Genomic DNA, 19,114 nt, shown 5'->3' on the forward strand with positions numbered 1-19,114 from the left:
TTTTCGTGCGTGCAGCCGGCTCCATCGTATTATAAGACGTTGTCACGTCAAAAAACATAAAGAAAAACATTTCCACTCGTGCGCCAATGCTCGGAGAGTTGATAAAGCTGTGTGAGAAGATGCATTTCTATCCTTTCCTAGGTTAGAAAAGGGTCTGTGCGAGTTTGTGTCACAACAGAGAGGGATATAAAACTTATATCCACCATGTTGCTACAATAAGAGTTGCCTGGCTTAGAAAACAACGGAAAAGTTGGTTGTGGGCTTCTTTTGTACTAGTACTGAGCTTTCATATTCGGGCTCTAGGTCTTCTCAGCACTAGAAATAGAAAAAATGAAACAACTGGCGGGAGGTTTCGGCCGTGGCTAGTTGCCACCCTACCGATCCCAATAGGTCCATCTTAGATTGAAACCTTACGCACCTTACGCAATTTCACCACCAGGTGAAATTACGCAATACATTATTTACGCAATTTCACCACCAGGTGAAATTGCGTTAAACTTGAAGTGGAATAAAAAAAAGGCAAAACGTTCTACATCCAATTCAATTTTGCTGGAGCTTATCCAAACTAAGTATCTTATCGCAAAACACAGATTATACAGGTACGGATAAATTAATATACAAACAAAACGTATGTGCATAATGACAAAACCAGGTTGCCTTAATAAAAATTTCATACTTAGTATTTACACTAATTTTCCACCTGACATCATTATTTGTTGACGATTGTTTTTAGAACGTTTGAGATAGAGTGCTTTGAATAAGTTTTAACCTGTTCTCTGTCTTTCAATTTTATTGTACGGTTTTTATATTCGAATGTTGTGGATTATCAGCTCTTTTTAGCTGGTATTGACGAACTCTCTACCGCAGCGGTAAACGCTTTGGTTTTAAGTGGGAGGTCTCGGGTTTAATCCCCGACAGGGTTGCCCCTGTACGGAATTTATAATTTCTAATTTTTCTCTGGTCTGGTGGAGGCTTCGGCCGTGGCTAGTTGCCACGCTACCGACAAAAAAGTGTATAAGATTTAGCTTTATGTATTTACCTTTTCTGCTTTAAGTTGCTTGGAAGAAATTACTATGTAGCGATAAGGTTACAAAATTGTACTATCTTGCTCTGTGTGTATATCTCTGTAGCTACTTTTGTCTCTGGTCATTCATTCATTTAGCGTTCCGGTACGATGTCGCGTTGAAATCGATTAGGGGTTGTGTTTAATATAACTGCCATGCCCCTAACAGGTTAGCCCGTTACCCTGTTAGACTGCATCATCACTTACCAGCAATTGAGATTGCAGTGCCTTCACTGCAATCTCAATTCTGCAATTTCGCGAAAATATATGCGCGTGCGCAAAACCTATATCATGTAAACATATCGTCATGGTCTGTAACTCTATACAATAGCCTGTGCGATCTAGATGTCCTTGGACCTTGACAGATTATACCTATCAGACTAAATGTTTCCTAAATCACTTAAATGAAATAGTTTTGGACTTTTATTTAATTATGTTGATGTAGATAATGGAAAATATTTTGATCACCGGATCTATCCAATAAATAATAGGGTAGCTTTATTTGCTTTAATGAAATCTTTTTTAATTATTCCTAATATACAAGTGTATGTACGAGTATATAATAGATTGTCATAGAATAAACACAGTAATAAGAACGTACAGAAACCATGTACACGATTATTATTAAAGAATCAAAAACCACTCCACTTTAGTAGTGTTTCTCGAACAGGGCGGTTAGTCACGTCTTACCATTTATCAGTTGATAGTTATTATTATATTCTACCTCTAATGTTTGAGACAATGGGATTTTTTTGAGCTAGCTGCATTCCGCAGGGCGTTTTCATTGTTTTTGGACACAATGAAAATCATGGCTGAATGAGGGTTCTGTACGTTCTTAATTCTGTGAGAACAAATATTATCCTGGAACAGCAACCGGGAAATATAACGACGGGATTCTGAAAAATAATCTTTGATACCTATCCAAGAAATAAGATATTTTATATCCTGAGTGAACACGAACGTTTTCCATAAGATTAAAAAAAAAAACCCGAAAAATACGCGGACTAAATTGTAGGTAAAAGCTAGAAATCAAGAGATGGATTGGTGAGCTTATGATAAATGAAGACGACGACTGTATATCCAGTATTGATAAGGTACTAAAAGAAAAGGAAAAAATATAAAGAAGTTCCGCCTAGACTGTAGGCAAAAACAAATTTATGAAAACCGAGCACCTAAGTGTCGCAGAAAAGAAATATACAGTCGGAAATCTTGAATACTTGATAAGTATCAGTAATAAGTATAAATTATTGCCAATTAGATATGTATCATTACATCGGGTACCTATCTATTCATATAACGTAGGTATTTATACCTAACGCTATTGTGTTTTCAGCTAAACGTGATCAGAGTATGCGAGTCGCTGCAAAAAAACGTGCTTTGAAACAAAACTACGAGGTTTTGGCTTTGGCTTTAGTATGAATTTCACGATTACAATACGACAATAGCGTCGGTGACGTTCCAGTTTTTTTTTTTTATAAGACTAAGAGTCGAAGTTGGAAAATGGTGGCATCGTAGTTTCATGACATTAATTTCGTCTACATTTCACGTATAAGCCTGTAATTTCATAATTTTTATTATTATTAAATTCATTATTGCACACACAAAAACAAAATACAAAAAGAAACACAATATATGAAATTTAAAAAAAAAATAGTTTAAGTGTGCAAAGGCGGCTATCGCTAAAGCGATCTTACCCAGAATGTAGTTTAAATAAGTAAAGGTTATTTATTTTATTTGGCATTAATTTTTTTATTTGCTTGATTTATAATATCGCACTAAGAAATATACGGTGCATGATTAGGTACCCTAGTCAAACATTTTACACTGGCGCACACGCAGGTAACCGAGTTGCTAACCCACTCTCGAACCTAATGATGAGGTAGGATCTCGCAATATTTTTTTACATTTTACATCCACACGTGATTAAAATCGTGCGCAGATAGTAGTAGGTAAATACTACGGCAAAAGTGACCTTAGACATGACGAAATCGTTGTGTGATAAGATTAAAATTTCGTAGTACAATGAGTTACCTCAAGATTTACAATGTTTGCTTCTAGGTTATACCAACGCATGTGATGGTTGACTCAAACTCGTATCAGTAATTAATTTATTAGCAGTACCTATGTGAAATACGTCAATTTTTGTCCTGTTTTCGGCCTCTCTTGGACTAGTCTCTTACATGGTTAACCAATTTAGTTTAATTATACTGATCCGATGGCTTTACGTGCTCTCTGGCAGTTGGCACACTATTTGTTATTGATATATTAATGAAATTACTGAATATTCTCGTCCGCTTATAAAAAAAACGGTGGCTGTGCGTTGATAGATCATCAAACTGTTTGTCATTAAGATAGCTATTGTGACGTAGGAGTCCGCTATAAAAGTTTTAATGATAATGCAAAAATCTAAAGAGGTTTGAAATTGATATCAATCTCTCATAACGTTATAAAACCGCAGCCAAAAGCCTAATATAAAATCGTAGGATCTAAAAGAAAAGGAAAAAATATAAAGAAGTTCCGCCTAGACTGTAGGCAAAAACAAATTTATGAAAACCGAGCACCTAAGTGTCGCAGAAAAGAAATATACAGTCGGAAATTAATCGACTATAAAAAAAGTTATTATGGTTTTTATCATACTTATCAGTATACGTCTAGCCTTAGTAGGTATCAACATCACATCAAATCTCAATTCTGGGTCATCATAATCTAGTCTCAGGAAAAACATCTGGTCATAAACTTGGTATCATAAACAAGGTTAAGAAGTTTTCGCCCACTAAAGATTCCAGATTCAGGTCAGAACTAGATTTAAGTATAGCAGTTCAAAGATTTAGTCTCGTAGCGCTACCGCAAATAATATAAGCCATATCGCTGACATATGAATAATTCCCCAGCTTGGAGCACCAGCGCAGTATTCCCTGTTTATCAGTTTTTTCAAGATATTACTTCCTTGAATGTGCTTAGGAGATTTTAATTTTTTTTTTCTTCGTCTCGAATCTTACAACTTTAATCATACTTATTGTTGATTCTTCCACAGCGCTGGAATCCCAATGTGGTTGGCATGCAATCAACCTTCACCACAACATACAAGCGGTACAAAATTGAAGCGAGTCCATCAGTGTCCAGATTTACTGTGGTTCAGATGATGTATGAATGAATGAATGGATGAATGCAGATACTTTCATTGTACACCACAAAAGGTACATAGAACTGAAAAACAATTTCAACACAGAGTATACAATTTTGTGGGCTAATCGCTAAATAGCGATCTCTTCCAGGCAACCAATGGAGGATATGATAATGATAAAGTAAGGGTTGTACTTTAAAAATATTCCATAAACCGTTGAATTACCATAGTCTATTTATAATTTTCCTTAGCGCTGACGTATACATGGACTTTGCTCCATAGAGAAATTAACTCGGAAAAACAATACTTCTAACGCACATGCTTGCACAATGATATGTTGCTCTCGACACACGTGTCCGTGGATTTTTAGCTGTTAGCTAGATACGTGATTTAAGTCTTATATGTTTTGTTGATCGCTTGCTCAGCCTTAAGCCCTTCTCATTGTGGGATGGAGGAGACCCGTGATCCGACACATCTGTAGGTTTGAGTGGTTGACTCAAACCTACAGATTAACGGCCGATTGTAATTCGGTTTTATAAGTTTTGGACTGAAACGTCTTAACTAGATTCTTATTTTGAACTAGTTTTGTTACCCACGTTTTTCTTACGTGTTTATTATGGTCAACTCTCGTTTTTCCCTGGAGTAAAAATAGCCTATGTTACTCTCCGTTCTTTCAACTAGTGAAGAGTTTTGTAGGCTTCATCCACAGAATTTAGAACATGCCGATCCCTCATTCAGCCATTATTGCATGCAGTGCATTGTGTCCAAAAACATTGAAAACGCCCCGCGCACGTCTCACTTCACATGCTATCTCACAGACTTTGAGAGAGGAATGTTGCTAGCTCACACTTTCCTATTTTGCCCCGTTATGTTTAAACGTTTAGAACCTTAGAGGTAAAATAATTATTCTAAACTGCTAAATGGAATAAAGTGACTAACTGACTGTTCGAGAAACACTATTAAAGTGAAGTGGTTTTTGATGCTTCAATATTAGTCTCGTACACGGTTTCTGTATGTTCTAGTGTTGCCCAAATTCAGTCTTGGTCTTGCAGTCTTGGTCTTGTTCTTGCGTTTTTGCAAGACCAAGACCAAGAACAAGACCGCGTATTTTTAGCAAGACCAAGACCAAGACTGACCGTGCAAGACTTGAGCAAGAACAAGACATAGCCTGCAAGACTCTTGCGTCTTGCAGCTAGGACTTAGCGCTATTTCACGGAGTAGTTAGGTGTAACAGTTCGGTGTATAGGTAGGTAGGTACGCTTAGGAATTCTATGAGACGCAAAAAACTATATCAAAGAATATGAAAAACTGGACCTATGCGCATTACGACTAATACCATAAACATAGCGAATAAAAAAATATCTATTAAAATCAAACTGAGTGCATGCATAGTTATGTTTTAACCATCGGCACTTTGATAATGCGGCATCAAAGGTTTTGTACTTACTTCTCAAAGAAATTTGCCGCTTTTCGGAAGTACATGGTTATGATACACGCGCCGGCGGCTTCTTTTGAAATTTAAAACAATCGTTGCCGCCGAGCCGAAATCATAACATTTGACACTATTCATGCAAAATAATTTCGAATTTTAAGAGTACCTACAGGTGTTCCAAAGAATAAATAAGTTTCAGAGTGCTTAGAATGAAAATGAATACATTATACTGATCACGCAAGTAGTATTATGATTAGGATAAAATGGTGAGGATAGGTAGTAGATGTCATAATAATTCATTCTAGTAAGTAATTATAATATTGATTACTTATATGGTTTTAAACTAATTACTTAGGTACTATTATTGTACATTTAGTCATTATATTTCTTAAGTTTTTACAAGAAAAAATAGCAAAAAAGTGTTCGAATATCTCTGAGAGAGATGATGAGAGTAAGTATTTACTAGCTGTGCCCGCGACTTCGTCCACGAGGAATAGTAACTTTGGAGGTATAGTGACGTTCAGGATTTATTTATTTATTTTAAAACTTCTGTCATCAAACATACAAACGAACTCTTCAGCTTTATTCAAATAAATGATAAATCGTAAAACTCTTTTATTAAATTTCTTATAAGTTGAGGGTTCAATCTCTTTCTAGACAGATAAGTATTGTTCTTTAATAATACAGTCAAGTTATTGTAATTAATTTGTTTTTTTACATGTTTTAGCAAATGTAAGCTTATAAATCATAAATGTTTATTAAGAAACAGTTACTTCCATGGAAAACGACATATAGGTCAGTTGATTTTTCGAATTTCTTATCAAATCTTCAGTTATTTATTAATCTGCTTGATCTTTACTATGGCTATGTTAATTCAAGCTCACAATGTTCCAATTCTAATACGTTTTTCTAAGATTTAAAGTAAACTTTAATAAATAGTAATAGACTAATAGGTAATTGCAAGACTTGCAAGACTCTTGCTGCAAGACCAAGACCAAGACCAAGACTGGGAGCGCAAGACCAAGACCAAGACCAAGACCAGGTGTATTGGCGCAAGACCAAGACCAAGACTGGCTAAGTCTCGTCTTGTTCTTGCATTTGGGCAACACTAGTATGTTCGTAATTCTGGGGCTTCATCTTAGACAAGGAGCGTTTGGAACCCACACTTGTGGAATTGATGTGATTTTCAAATCAAAACTTATTATTTTTTGATACTTAAATACTTATTCAAAACAGACGGTCAATGACAGTCCTAAAATTAATTATTATGAAGGAAAATAGTTATATTTTTAACGAAATCGAGGCATTCAAAGGCAACTGTCACTTTTGTCTAACGACCGCTGGCAGAGTGCCAACTTGCGGAGGTGTTGATAAACTTGTAAATAATCATATTTTCATTCAAAAAGCGAAGGTTCTGTCGAAACAGAACGTAATTTCGGCTGAGTTTTGGTACCTAATAATCATTTCTTTATTCTATGGGAGATACAGGATTCAATCCTGACGAAGATTTAGAAGATAGATTTTTATTTGAAGATCGTTTTTTTTAAAATTCATCGATTTCGTGTTCACTATACACTATATAAGTCTTTGTCCCTTTTTTAAATAGACCCACTCAATAGTCTCATAAAACAGCCTAAAGTCGCAAATATGTCTTGACGATGACTACATAATCGTATGGTAGCTACATCATTACAAATCATTGAGAAATTTAGGAGTATTTTCACGAAGCGTAGGTACATCCAAATTTGCGGTTTTCTTACTTTCTTGCTGTTTTCGATTCTCTCTCTGTAACTGAGGCGATAAGTTATTAATAATATTATATTTGTCGGTATTTAAGAATTTTCAGAAAGCTATACTAAAATTAATCAATTGTAAAATCGGAATTTGTATTTTAAGCTCCTTTTTATAAAAATAGCTATATCGCATACCCTACTGAATATGCCTATAACCTATTAGCCTAGTCGGCAAGTTGAAAATAGTACAAAATAGAGCTCTTAAAATTATGTGCGATAGCTCATTGGATCCGGAATGGCGCCTAGAAAAATGTGCCAAAAGCGTGCACATAAAAAATTGATTTCTTATATTTGAAATATTTTCAAAATACGAAATGCCATTTTTTTTCATCTTCAATTGATTACAACTTTTGCAATGTTTTATTTGTTAATACACGTTTTTGGCACATTTTTCGAGGCGCTTTTCCGCAGTAAGTACTATTTTGTACCATTTTCAACTTGTCGACTAGACTATATCCACTGAGGTACTAAGAAATGACGTCAGTGGACCTATCTATTAAAGAAAATATAACAAAACCCAGCCAAGGAAGTAGAGGTTTCAAAAAAATGTTAAAGACATCTGATTAAAGATCGGTAAAAACTTGAACAAACTGCGCGAACTTTTTTCTGCGCATCCATAAGCATTGTGTTTTTTCACATGATTGCACATTGCTAGGAAACTGTTCCGCCTGACCTTTGTAACGTGCATCAATGCGTTAATTACAGTAAATTAACTCTTTTGCGTTGTTATACCCTTCCCATTTTCATAGAATATTTTTCTAGGGATCAGCCATTCATAAAGTCATTTAAGTCTGTCAACCAATGGACCTCCACTTGTGGACAGAGGTCTTCAATCATATCAACCTATTACCGGCCCACTACAGATCTCCTCCCACAGTGAGAAGAGGTTAAGGCCGTAGTCCACCACGCTGGCCCAGTGCGGATTGGTGGACTCCACATACCTGTTGAGAACATTATGGGGAACTCTCAGGCATGCAAGTGTCCTCACGATGTTTTCCTTCCCCGTTGAAGCTAGTGACATTTTAATTACTTAAAACGCATATAACTTAGAAAAGTTAGAGCTGCGTTCTGGGATTCGAACTCGACCCGCCGTAATTGAAGTCGAAGTCCTGTCCATTGGGCTATCAGCGCTTCTCTCTTTGAGGTCTTTAATAGGGAGCTCCTAAAACCAAGGTCTTGTGCCGCTTGGGTCCAGCGGTTCCCTGCTACTCGGTTCATGTCATCCATCCCATCTCGTCGCTGCGTACCGAGGTCGCAATTCCAGCACCTCAGGACCCCAACCAATGGATGGTTCTCGGAGCTATGTGCCCCGCCCATTGCCACTTTAGCTTGATCACGTAGTGATACTCTAAGCAGAGCTCTCTCAATCGCCCGGCTATTGACTAGCCCGCTTCCATCTTAGACTACATCATCACTTACTGACATCAGGTGATATTTCAGTTAATATTGCAGAGTCTCGGGCACTAGAAAACTGCGTCTCGATCATGGGGAATAGGGTAGAATGATCCTTAAATAGGACAGATCATCCACCTGTTAATGGCGGGCGCCCCGCAATAAATGCATAACAATATAATATGAAATGTATTAATCATGTCTATTTTAAATATGGAAAGTTTTTTCTTGACTTAACTATACCTAGGTCTAGACTTTTTTTATCCCGAAATCAACTAAAATCTAAAGGATTAAAGCGAGATTAATAAATAAAGTTTCTAGATTAACACCCAGAAACTAAATCGAGCGTGCATTTCCGACGTTCCTATTTCCGTAAACAGGGCGCGCCCTTACGTGCAATAATATTGACATGTAATCGCGAGGGACCACCCTTGGTCACACCCTGCGTCCTTGAGGCGATGGATATCAACAAACGAGTTAGGGCTTTGTAAGTAAACTTGGAAATTGAATTACGTATGAATACTTATCCACTGTTTTATCACGCTCTGACATTTGAAAAGTGCTTTCAGTTGAAGTAGGACAAAATATTGAACTGCGACTCCCTCATTAGGTATACCACCTTTGGGTAGTAGACCAAAAACCATAACTCTTGGCTTTTACCACTAAAGTACCAATTTACTAAATCGTTTTTTTATGACTTAAATTTGTTTATCGTGAGGCTTTTAAAGATTTAGTTTTGAGTATTACTTTTTTTGCTGCCATTGCATATTTTAGTTGGTACCAAGAAGCCATCAAGTTTTAATTCCGAGAGGCCGCGTTGCTAAGGCTTCAGTCCGTGCTCTTGGCAACAACTCGTTTTGATTGCTTATTACTAACTCACAAACTTGTGTCTGTCTTGTTATATTTTATCATAAATTAATTAAACTCCAGTACGCATTTATTTCTAAAGACTAGCGGACTCGGCAGACCCGGTAAAGCAGCGCCACCTACCGGGTCCAATGTTTTTTTAAACAAATACGGAACTCGTTGAAATATACATACAACGTTTTATCAAAATCGGTCCAACGGTGTTTAGGAGCAGCTATCAAAGAATGTAATATGTTAGTATATTTCACCTTTTAAACCTTGTGTTGACTTCCAAGAATATTTCAATACCTAATTTAACCAAATCGGTCCAGCTGTTCTCGAATTATAGTGAGACTAACTGACTAACGGAGGTACCTACAGCAATTCATTTTTATATTATTCAGAGAAAAGTTTTAATATTTTTTTGTATATTTGTTTGTAATTATTTCGTCTAGGTATAGAAAGCTTAGCTACTACTATTAACAATAATATTACAGCCCGAAATAATAGTAACATTGTTAAACAGGCCAGTAGAAAATATTTTACCGATATGCTTTACGCCCGCGCAAAAATATTAGTATTTTATATCTAGATCTAGAATAATTCGCGAAGCCATTAACCTTTCTACCGTAAATAAGCGACAATTAAGCCTTTAAGTCAAAAATCATTTAAAAATAATAGGTGATTCGCAAACGTAAAATTAAAACGTAAATTATTAGACATAGAATATCATTCCTTACAAAAAAAGTTGTTTGGATGTTATCTGGATGCATTGTATATTATGTAATAGATTTCGTTTTAAATCTGTGGCGCTCTATCGAGTGTTTTTAACTTGATATTACTTACGTCGGGTGGTACCCTTTACCTACCGCGTGTTTAAACGAGGGGAACAACTAGTATAATATAAATAAAAACATGTGTGTACACACGTTAGAAGTTATACTTCTTTGGCGTAACAAGATAAAAATCTTCTCATAATTCTATCTTTCGCCTTATTCTACGTTTGTAGAAAAAATGACACTAAAAATAGAAAAAAAGGTATTGTTTGAATTATTGAAAGTCAACTTTTTAGAAAAACCTTTTTTAGAAAAACTTAAATGTTTACTATAGCTAACTTCATGGTGTCTGTTTTTTGTGACGGTGTGCTTCTTAAAAACTTACTCTCACCATTTTTCAATAAAGCGCCTATAGAAGTATATCTTCAAAAAGCACGTAGAACTATTTCCCATCCTGCGTTGGAACAACGAGGTGGGTTTTAGCACTATTTTGACACCTAGCTTCTTCATTTGTAACTTTCCTAAGTGAAAAATAAAGTCGTAAGATTTCTAATTGTGTGAATGAGGTAATCCATGTAAAGTACCTATGTTATATTTATCCATATAGATAGCTACATAGCACCTTTATGACCGATTCAATATAGTGCAGGTGTTGCCGTACAGCCGTTTTTGCTAATTTCCCCGAACACGCGCTTTTTGACGTCACATTCAAATGATATTTTATTTTGGCGAACGAAGCTGTCTTCCTACGCGTTTAAGTTTTATAAAATAAGCTTACGACACGATGACGTTTTAAAATAGTAGTGATCTTGGAACATTGCTTTTTTAAATTATGTACCTACAAGAATGTATTTGGAGTTTGCGTTTGTCCCTATTATTTAAACCAAATGAGGTACCTAACCGTATTAAGAATACAACTAAGGTCTGACTATTAAGACATCAGAACTTAGTCCATAGTAAAATATTAAATCAATAACTAAGATAAACATAAGATTTTCTTAGTTCTCAGAGTGCTACAGGATTTATGAAATCATAATCAAACAAAAGTTCTAGGTAGGCACTAATAAAAAAAACAACTATTGCGAGAATAAGGCTAAATCCTAAACGTGAAGATTTTAATAAGGTCTGTCTTTAGATTTGACTCTGGGTCAAAGGGGTGCACAAAAGGGGCTCAAAAAAAGAAAAAAGCCTTTAAACGTACTTAACTTCTTTACAAAAATTTAGTATGCCCCTTATTTTTTTTTTCAAAATATTATTTTTGTTCTAAGACTTCCCGAGAGTTTTGTTTACTTCGTGATATACGAAATTTTGACCATTTTTTTTTTATGATTATTGCACGATTGATGTTGGTTAGCTTTACGATGTTTTTAGACAGATATTTTATGTGTGTAGAACATAAATGTATTAACGCCGGTACGGTCTAGTATTTAACATGTACGAACACGTATCATAAGACCCTGGATTCAATTCCCGGATCGAGGTTGAAAGTGTTTGATTATTTTCTCCGTGGAGAAAGGACTAAATGTTTATCTTCTACCACAATTTTATCGACTTGCCGAGTACGGGCGAATGGGTGGAAATGATACCCAATTAATTTACAAGGATTAAAAAGGGAAGACTCCTACTTTCGGTTGAGAAAATGTATCCTGCTAAAGATAGCCGTGATGCCATGCTAGCCGAGGGTAGATCTTCCGGGGGATTATCTAATTTTTATCTCGGGAAAACGAATGGTTTCCGGGAAATTAAAAATAAACGAAAATGGGCTACAGCTAATAAGTAGGTAGTATATTGTGTACTGTATACTTATAACTAGATATAGCAATGCTATATCCAAAACACGTGGTAATTGACGTTTTGGCTAGCGAACTGTGATTAGAGCGATATTCTATTCTTAGTCACAGACCAACGTGATTTACATGAAATCAGGTATATTTACATAAACGATTAAAAATATGTATAATGAGAAAAAAATTGAGTCTACACTGCCAATGTTTTTTCAATATACCTACCCGTTTCAGCACCGTGGCTATATACTTATTCTCTTTTGATGACATAAGATTTAGCTAATTTTTTGTAGAAAGAATCAGCTTGGCTTATCAGCACGGAAAATTTTTCAGTGTTTTGCGGCTTCATAGCGCTCTGACATGTCTTGTTAGTTGAAGTTTCGATATACAGTATATATAATACTAGCGGACCCCAGCGCCATCTGTCGGGTTGTTTTGTAAAACTAAACCATCCACACTCTTAACATTCAATTCGGTCCAGCCGTCTAGAAGGAGTTCAGTGACATACACACGTACGCAAGAAATATATATAAAGATTATATAAAGAAGCAGTGGCGTGCACTTCATACAAGCACAAAGGACTGCCTACCCTAGATTGTTTTTCCATTTCATGCCATCTGCCATTCATATGCATACCCAGGTCGAAAACCCTGTGCACGCCACTGATATATAGCCGTGTAGTGACGGCAGATCAGAATACAGTTTTCACCCCTCCTCCTCTTTCCGCAGGTGTCGTACTAGGCGACTAAGGGAATGTAACGGAGAACGGGTAGCAGCGTCCTTTATGCTACTACTACCATATAATGCGATCACCAACCCATTTACCCAGCGTGGTGATTGGACAAACCCTCCTGTTGTTGTGGGAGAGGCCGTTAGTCCATTAATATACTGTTGTCGTTGGGAGAGGCCTTTAGAGTTTAGTCCATAAGTGTACTGTTTTTTAGGCTGTCGATAAAAGACTAGATCTATAGATCGAGCTACGAAAAGTTGGTCAAGTATTGGTCAAATTATGCAGACCGAATCTATGACCGTGTTCTTAGCTTGATGTCGGTTAATTAATACGCGGGCCTTAGAGGCAGTTAGTTGCTCGCAACAATTCTCTAGAGCTGATTTCAAACAATTTCGTAGAGAATCTCAAACCAGGCACTAGTGTACTCCGAAGATGTATCCTCGGATTCTAAATCGTACAGACTTGAAGTTGTAACAGATTTTGGTCGGATTTGAAATTTAGGATTATCGGACTCCTTTCTAGTAAAATAACAAGTCCTATTTATATATTTTTCTGTTTACAAATATTTAGTTTTACGATGGGTGATATCGATTAGGTAATAAGAATTACTATTATCAATGATAGTAGGTATGTAGTACTGACCTATGCGGCTCTACGCTAATTCATCGATAGTCGATACTGTTACTAGATAGTAGATTAAATATTACAATAATCCCGTAGTTCATAACTTAAGCTTATAATCTCGTATAAATCTTCGGCTTAGTATATAACTATTCGACTTGAAACATTTAGGTTACTAAATACAAGAATGTGACTAAAAACAAAAGTGTTACTAACTAAAAGAATGTTACCAAGATATAACGTTTGTTTTGGACAAAATTCCACAGCTTGTGATCACAGTAAGATTATAAAATCATTTATTGTTAGTAACAATTATCTTGTTAACTTATTTACTTATTAAAATGTGTCAAACATATCTCCTTATTAAAGTAGGTACCCTCTTGAGGACTTGGTACCAACCGAACGCAGAGCTTCAAAAAGGGGTTTTCTCATTTATTGCTTAAAATTTTCAAAACACATTTAGAGCTATCGCGTATCCTGCTCAGCATTGATGCAGACCTCTTCCTTACGATTGCGTACCAGTCATCAACGTGATTCTCCGCAAACATTTTTGATGCACTGCAGAAAAGCGGTAACCCCATAAATACTCTGAAGCCATTATTGTACTGTATACGTAGGTCGTTATAGGCCCTCTACGTATGTAACAACCACAAACACACGTATGCACGTATAAAATAAAGCACTGTAAATAAATAGAATGCTCTAAGCACCCTTTTTCTCAAAATTAATGATTCAGTAATTAATTAAATAAACAATTGAAAAAATAATTTAAAACTAAGAAAATCTACCAGACTGCTAGTTTTTGTTATTTATAACAGTACCTAATTGACGGACTCGGCAGCAACACTTCATAGGGCATGCAAGAAGCCAACATGGCAACATGCCGCCCTGTCTCTATCAATTGGATGCGTAGATGCCTGTAATTACACCGGCAACTATGCCCTTCAGACCGGAACACAACATCGCAACACTCCTACTAAGCGGCAGAAATAAGCATGGCTATATAACCTACTTTTCCGGAACATTTTAACTACTTATATATTTTTTCTGCTTTCTTTATTTTCGAAAACAAATTGGAAGTGCTACGTTGTTTGATGTGACGTTTTTATACCAAATTGTTACTAAATACTCATTCCCTTTTTCCCTTCCCAGGTGGATTTGGCACTCGTCACTGGGTGACGTTCATGCTGTTCCTGGGGATGGCGAACGCGTACGTGATGCGCACCAACATGTCCGTCGCGATTGTCGCGATGGTCAACCACACCGCGCTGCCGGTCCACAAGGAGGCGGAGGACACTGAGTGCGGCAACGTTGATCCTAATGCCACTTCTGTGAGTTTTTTTTCTTAATCTCTTATGAATTTTGTCCAAGACATCTTCCATACACTTAAGGGCAAGAGTCTCCTCTTAGAATGAGGAAGATTAACATCAACATAACCATGCTCTTAAGGGCACGAGTCTGCTCTCAAAATTGTAAGGTAAGATTGGCAGAATTCACACGCCTTTAGGGACACTAAAAAAATTTCGGGCGTTCAGATTTCTTGTCAATGTTTTTTCATTAAAACCCTTTCTCAAAACGCACATTAACTGCGCCGTCGTGGACATTGGCTTGATTGGTTTGCCTGGAATTCAGGTCTTCAAAAAACAGATTGCAGGGATACCTACATAGAAATGTGCCCATTATAAACCGTATGCTCGACTTAGTATTAATTTCAGAACTAGGTAACCATGATTGCATTAAGGTGCCATTCCAAAAGAACTGTGCAAAGTTTTGTTCCTCGTTATGTATTTGAAACCGACGACTAAGTGTCGTTAGTTAAATAGGTAGTTCTTGCAGAATAGAATAAAGTAATTCCCTTCCTCGCTCATTTCATTATTTCCGCAATACCTTTTTCCAATAAACACTCCGACACCGGAGCATCTTTAGGAGACTTTACAATGCATATTGAGTTATTGCTAATTGAGTGCATTTCTGATCGTAGGAATAATAAGTCGTAGCGTTTTGATTTGATTTTATCGCCTGTTTTTCGCGGATGATAGCAAATTTACTTAACGTTCATTGTATATAATAGAATTCTGCAAAGTGCACCAACTTTGTGGTGGTAACTAAGCCAAGAATTTTGTTCAGGTGGCTTCATCACAAGACGGTTCGTTCGTGTGGAGTTCGACGCTGCAGGGCTACATCCTGTCTTCCTTCTTCTACGGATACGTCATCACGCAGATACCATTCGGCATACTATCCAAAAGGTTTGTAACTCTTTTATAGCATCGGTATGTTTACGAGGTTTCATTTTACTGTAAACAACAAATATTGAGAGATTGCGACGGGGCAGATGCTAATAGGAGATATAAATCTACAAACAGACATACTTGACGTTTCAAAAGTGCTTATATTACGCCTTACTTAAAATAATGAATTTTGAAAACAAAGCTTTCGCAATTATAATATTAGTAAAGATTGTGTATTTTTATTCCAAAATTTTAATAAATAACTGAGAAAACTTTACTGCGGTAAGTTTGTCATTCTTTTTTTATGGTGAAAAACGGAGAACCACTGAGTCAGAAATATTGTCAAGAATACCTGCCTATCTTTATTTCACTTAGAGAAATGGTCAAGAGTAACATACTTCAAATTAATGTCAAAAACTTTATCGACTTAGTATATTTAATAGGTAGATATAATATGTTGTTTGAACCTAATTTTAGAATACTCAGCAATTTAATGGGCAATCGTTTAAATCGATAAAAATCAATTCATTATATTATCGCTGTGAGGTTTACCATACCTATAGTTTTTGGAAGAATAACCCCAACTGAGTGCGTTGTAACTACAGTTGGCTTAGTACAAGATTTGCTTGCTTGAAATCAAGGATTCGTTATCGAGTATTAAACTCTGTATCGTCAAAGTAAAATGGACTTAATTTCACTCGTTTTAGAGTCGCAAATTTAAATTTTTGTTTTACAAACGTCCTATCAAAAGCCTGAGCTAATTGTGGGCAAAATTGTGCTTTTTGGATAGAAGCAGGCGTTACTTTACGGAATTACATAATATATTATGAAAATTAAGCTTAATTTCCTATACTACTTGAAAAGCAGAAGAATATTTATGGTGTAATTTATAATTTCTTCAACCCTTATACTCCACACCAAACAGATCTGAGCGGAGCGGTGACGGAGCATCATCAGGAGATGTTAACTTTACAATGAATTAATAATTGTTAATAATTGTTATTGTGATTAAAGATTAAATTGAGCTTTAAAATAAACCATATAAGATCCATTTTACTCCGATGTTCAAGTATTCCATACTCGAAAGAGCATCTTCGATAGTGAGCAAACGAATCTTGTACTATGGCTACAGACAATAATGTCGGCTGGCGTTACCGAGAATCGAAGCGTACGTTGGAATGTTTCATTAAAATTCGTACAAATGCAAACTCTTGAACTTATTGTTTATGTTTGTTTAGTTTGAAAGTAAACAGATTGATTTTCAAGTAATTATAATATTTAAAACCCTGCGCATTCCTCAAGCTCATAACCATACTCCATCTTATATTATAAATGAGAAAGTATCTCTGATTGTTTATTTGTTTCTTTGTTGCACTGATTTTGACGAAATTTGGCGTATATATACAGCTTGCACTGAGAAGATGGGTACCTATTATCTCTCAATAACGTTTTTGGGGGATTTGGCGTGCACACGGTTTTCACCAGGTTAGGCATGAAGCAGAAAGATGGCGTAAAATAAAAAAAATCTACTCATATAAGTTATATGAACAATGTTGGGTAGGCAGTACTTTTGTGTAGGTATGAAGTGAACGCCACAGTATGCAAGGCACCTTAGGGAATATAATGGAGTACGGGCAGCAGAGTCTGCTGAGATCACCAACCCGTCTCCCCAATAAATAAATAAATATACTACGACAATATACACATCGCCATCTAGCCCCAAATTAAGCGTAGCTTGTGTTATGGGAACTAAGATAGCTGTTCAATATTTTTATGAATACACACAAATACTTATAATATACAGATAAACGCCCAGCACTGAAAAACAATCATGTTCATCACACAAACATTTTCCTAGGCCTTTCCTTTCCTTCCACGGCCTAGGACTCAGAAAGTTAGGTCGCTGCCCACTGATTGATTATGGCCAAACTCTCCTTTTGCGAAAGGCCTTTAGTCCAGCAGTGGACTATAATTAATGTTACAAAAAAGAGGGTTCCAGGAGACTATTGGCTATTGGCATGGGTAGAAGACTATTTTCTCCCCGGTGAAAGGATAAAAATTGATCTTCTCCCACAGCTTTATCAACTCTCAGAGCATTGGTACACAAGTGGAAATTTTTCCAAATAATATTTATGTAATAATAAACGGGGGTAAAACTGATCTTCTCCCACAGCTTTATCAACTCTCTGAGCATTGGTACACAAGTGGAAATTTTATCCTAATAATATTTATGTAATAATAAACGGGGGTAAAACTGATCTTCTCCCACAGCTTTATCAACTCTCTGAGCATTGGTACACAAGTGGAAATTTTATCCAAATAATATTTATGTAATAATAAACGGGGGTAAAACTTATCTTCTCCCACAGCTTTATCAACTCTCTGAGCATTGGTACACAAGTGGAAATTTTATCCAAATAATATTTATGTAATAATAAACGGGGGTAAAACTGATCTTCTCCCACAGCTTTATCAACTCTCTGAGCATTGGCACACAAGTGGAAATTTTATCTAAATAATATTTATGTAATAATAAACGGGGGTAACCTCTCCTATTCTCTATTCACATGCTTGAGCACGGACACGTTAATTATACCCTTAAAATCGGAGGATATAATTTTTGTCTCCTGCCTGTGCAAAGTCAAAGTCAAAAATATCTTTATTCAAGGCCCATAGGTGGCACTTTTGATGCGTACATAAGAATAACACGGTAGTGAGATGATGGCGTTCATACCTGATGGGTTCCAAACGCGTTCTGGTCTAAGAAGAAGCCCACAACAAACTTAGCCGGGTGTATTTTTTTTTGTTATCATCATCTCACAATGTCATTTAAAATTATTAGAAGAGCAACCTGGTTAGAGCAATAATTCACAACCAAGCTTTTTTATGCAAATAGGTATTGTATTTGTAACCGCGATCCATTTGCTTTATTAGCTATGTTTTACATTTTATGGCATCTACTTATTGCTAAAGGCGGCACTTTAGCACTTTACGACCGGACATAAAATTTGCATTTGTGATATCCAATAATGACAAGTGCATCTCGTAAAACACCATGAGGTTTTGTTGACCTGTTCAACTGTGTTATAGTTCACGTATTTACCTTTTTTATCAAGCGGCCTTAACGTTAATAAATTACAATAGCATATATATGTATTGCAATATTCTGCTATTATAATATACCTACTAATATACTAGATAGCCGCGTACATATCGTAGTTAGTAGCCGTACTTACTGTTTGAAGAATATATATAAATAAAACAAAGAAATAAATATATTACGACAATACATACAGCACCATCTAGCCCCAAAGTAAGCGTAGCT

General features: G+C 36.1%; 1 protein-coding gene across 2 annotated transcripts in view; it reads left to right on the forward strand.

The window, feature by feature from the left end:
- Nucleotides 1-19,114, forward strand: part of LOC120628654 (putative inorganic phosphate cotransporter) — a 102,844-nt gene that overhangs the window by 66,630 nt on the left and 17,100 nt on the right. For both annotated transcript variants that reach the window (XM_039897196.1, XM_039897195.1), the window contains exons 2-3: nucleotides 14,714-14,892; nucleotides 15,689-15,807. In XM_039897196.1, coding sequence (XP_039753130.1) covers nucleotides 14,714-14,892; nucleotides 15,689-15,807 — 298 coding nt within the window. The remainder of the gene's footprint in view (nucleotides 1-14,713; nucleotides 14,893-15,688; nucleotides 15,808-19,114) is intronic.

The sequence above is a fragment of the Pararge aegeria genome, chromosome 13 (assembly GCF_905163445.1).
Source record: "Pararge aegeria chromosome 13, ilParAegt1.1, whole genome shotgun sequence".
NCBI lineage: Eukaryota > Metazoa > Arthropoda > Insecta > Lepidoptera > Nymphalidae > Pararge > Pararge aegeria.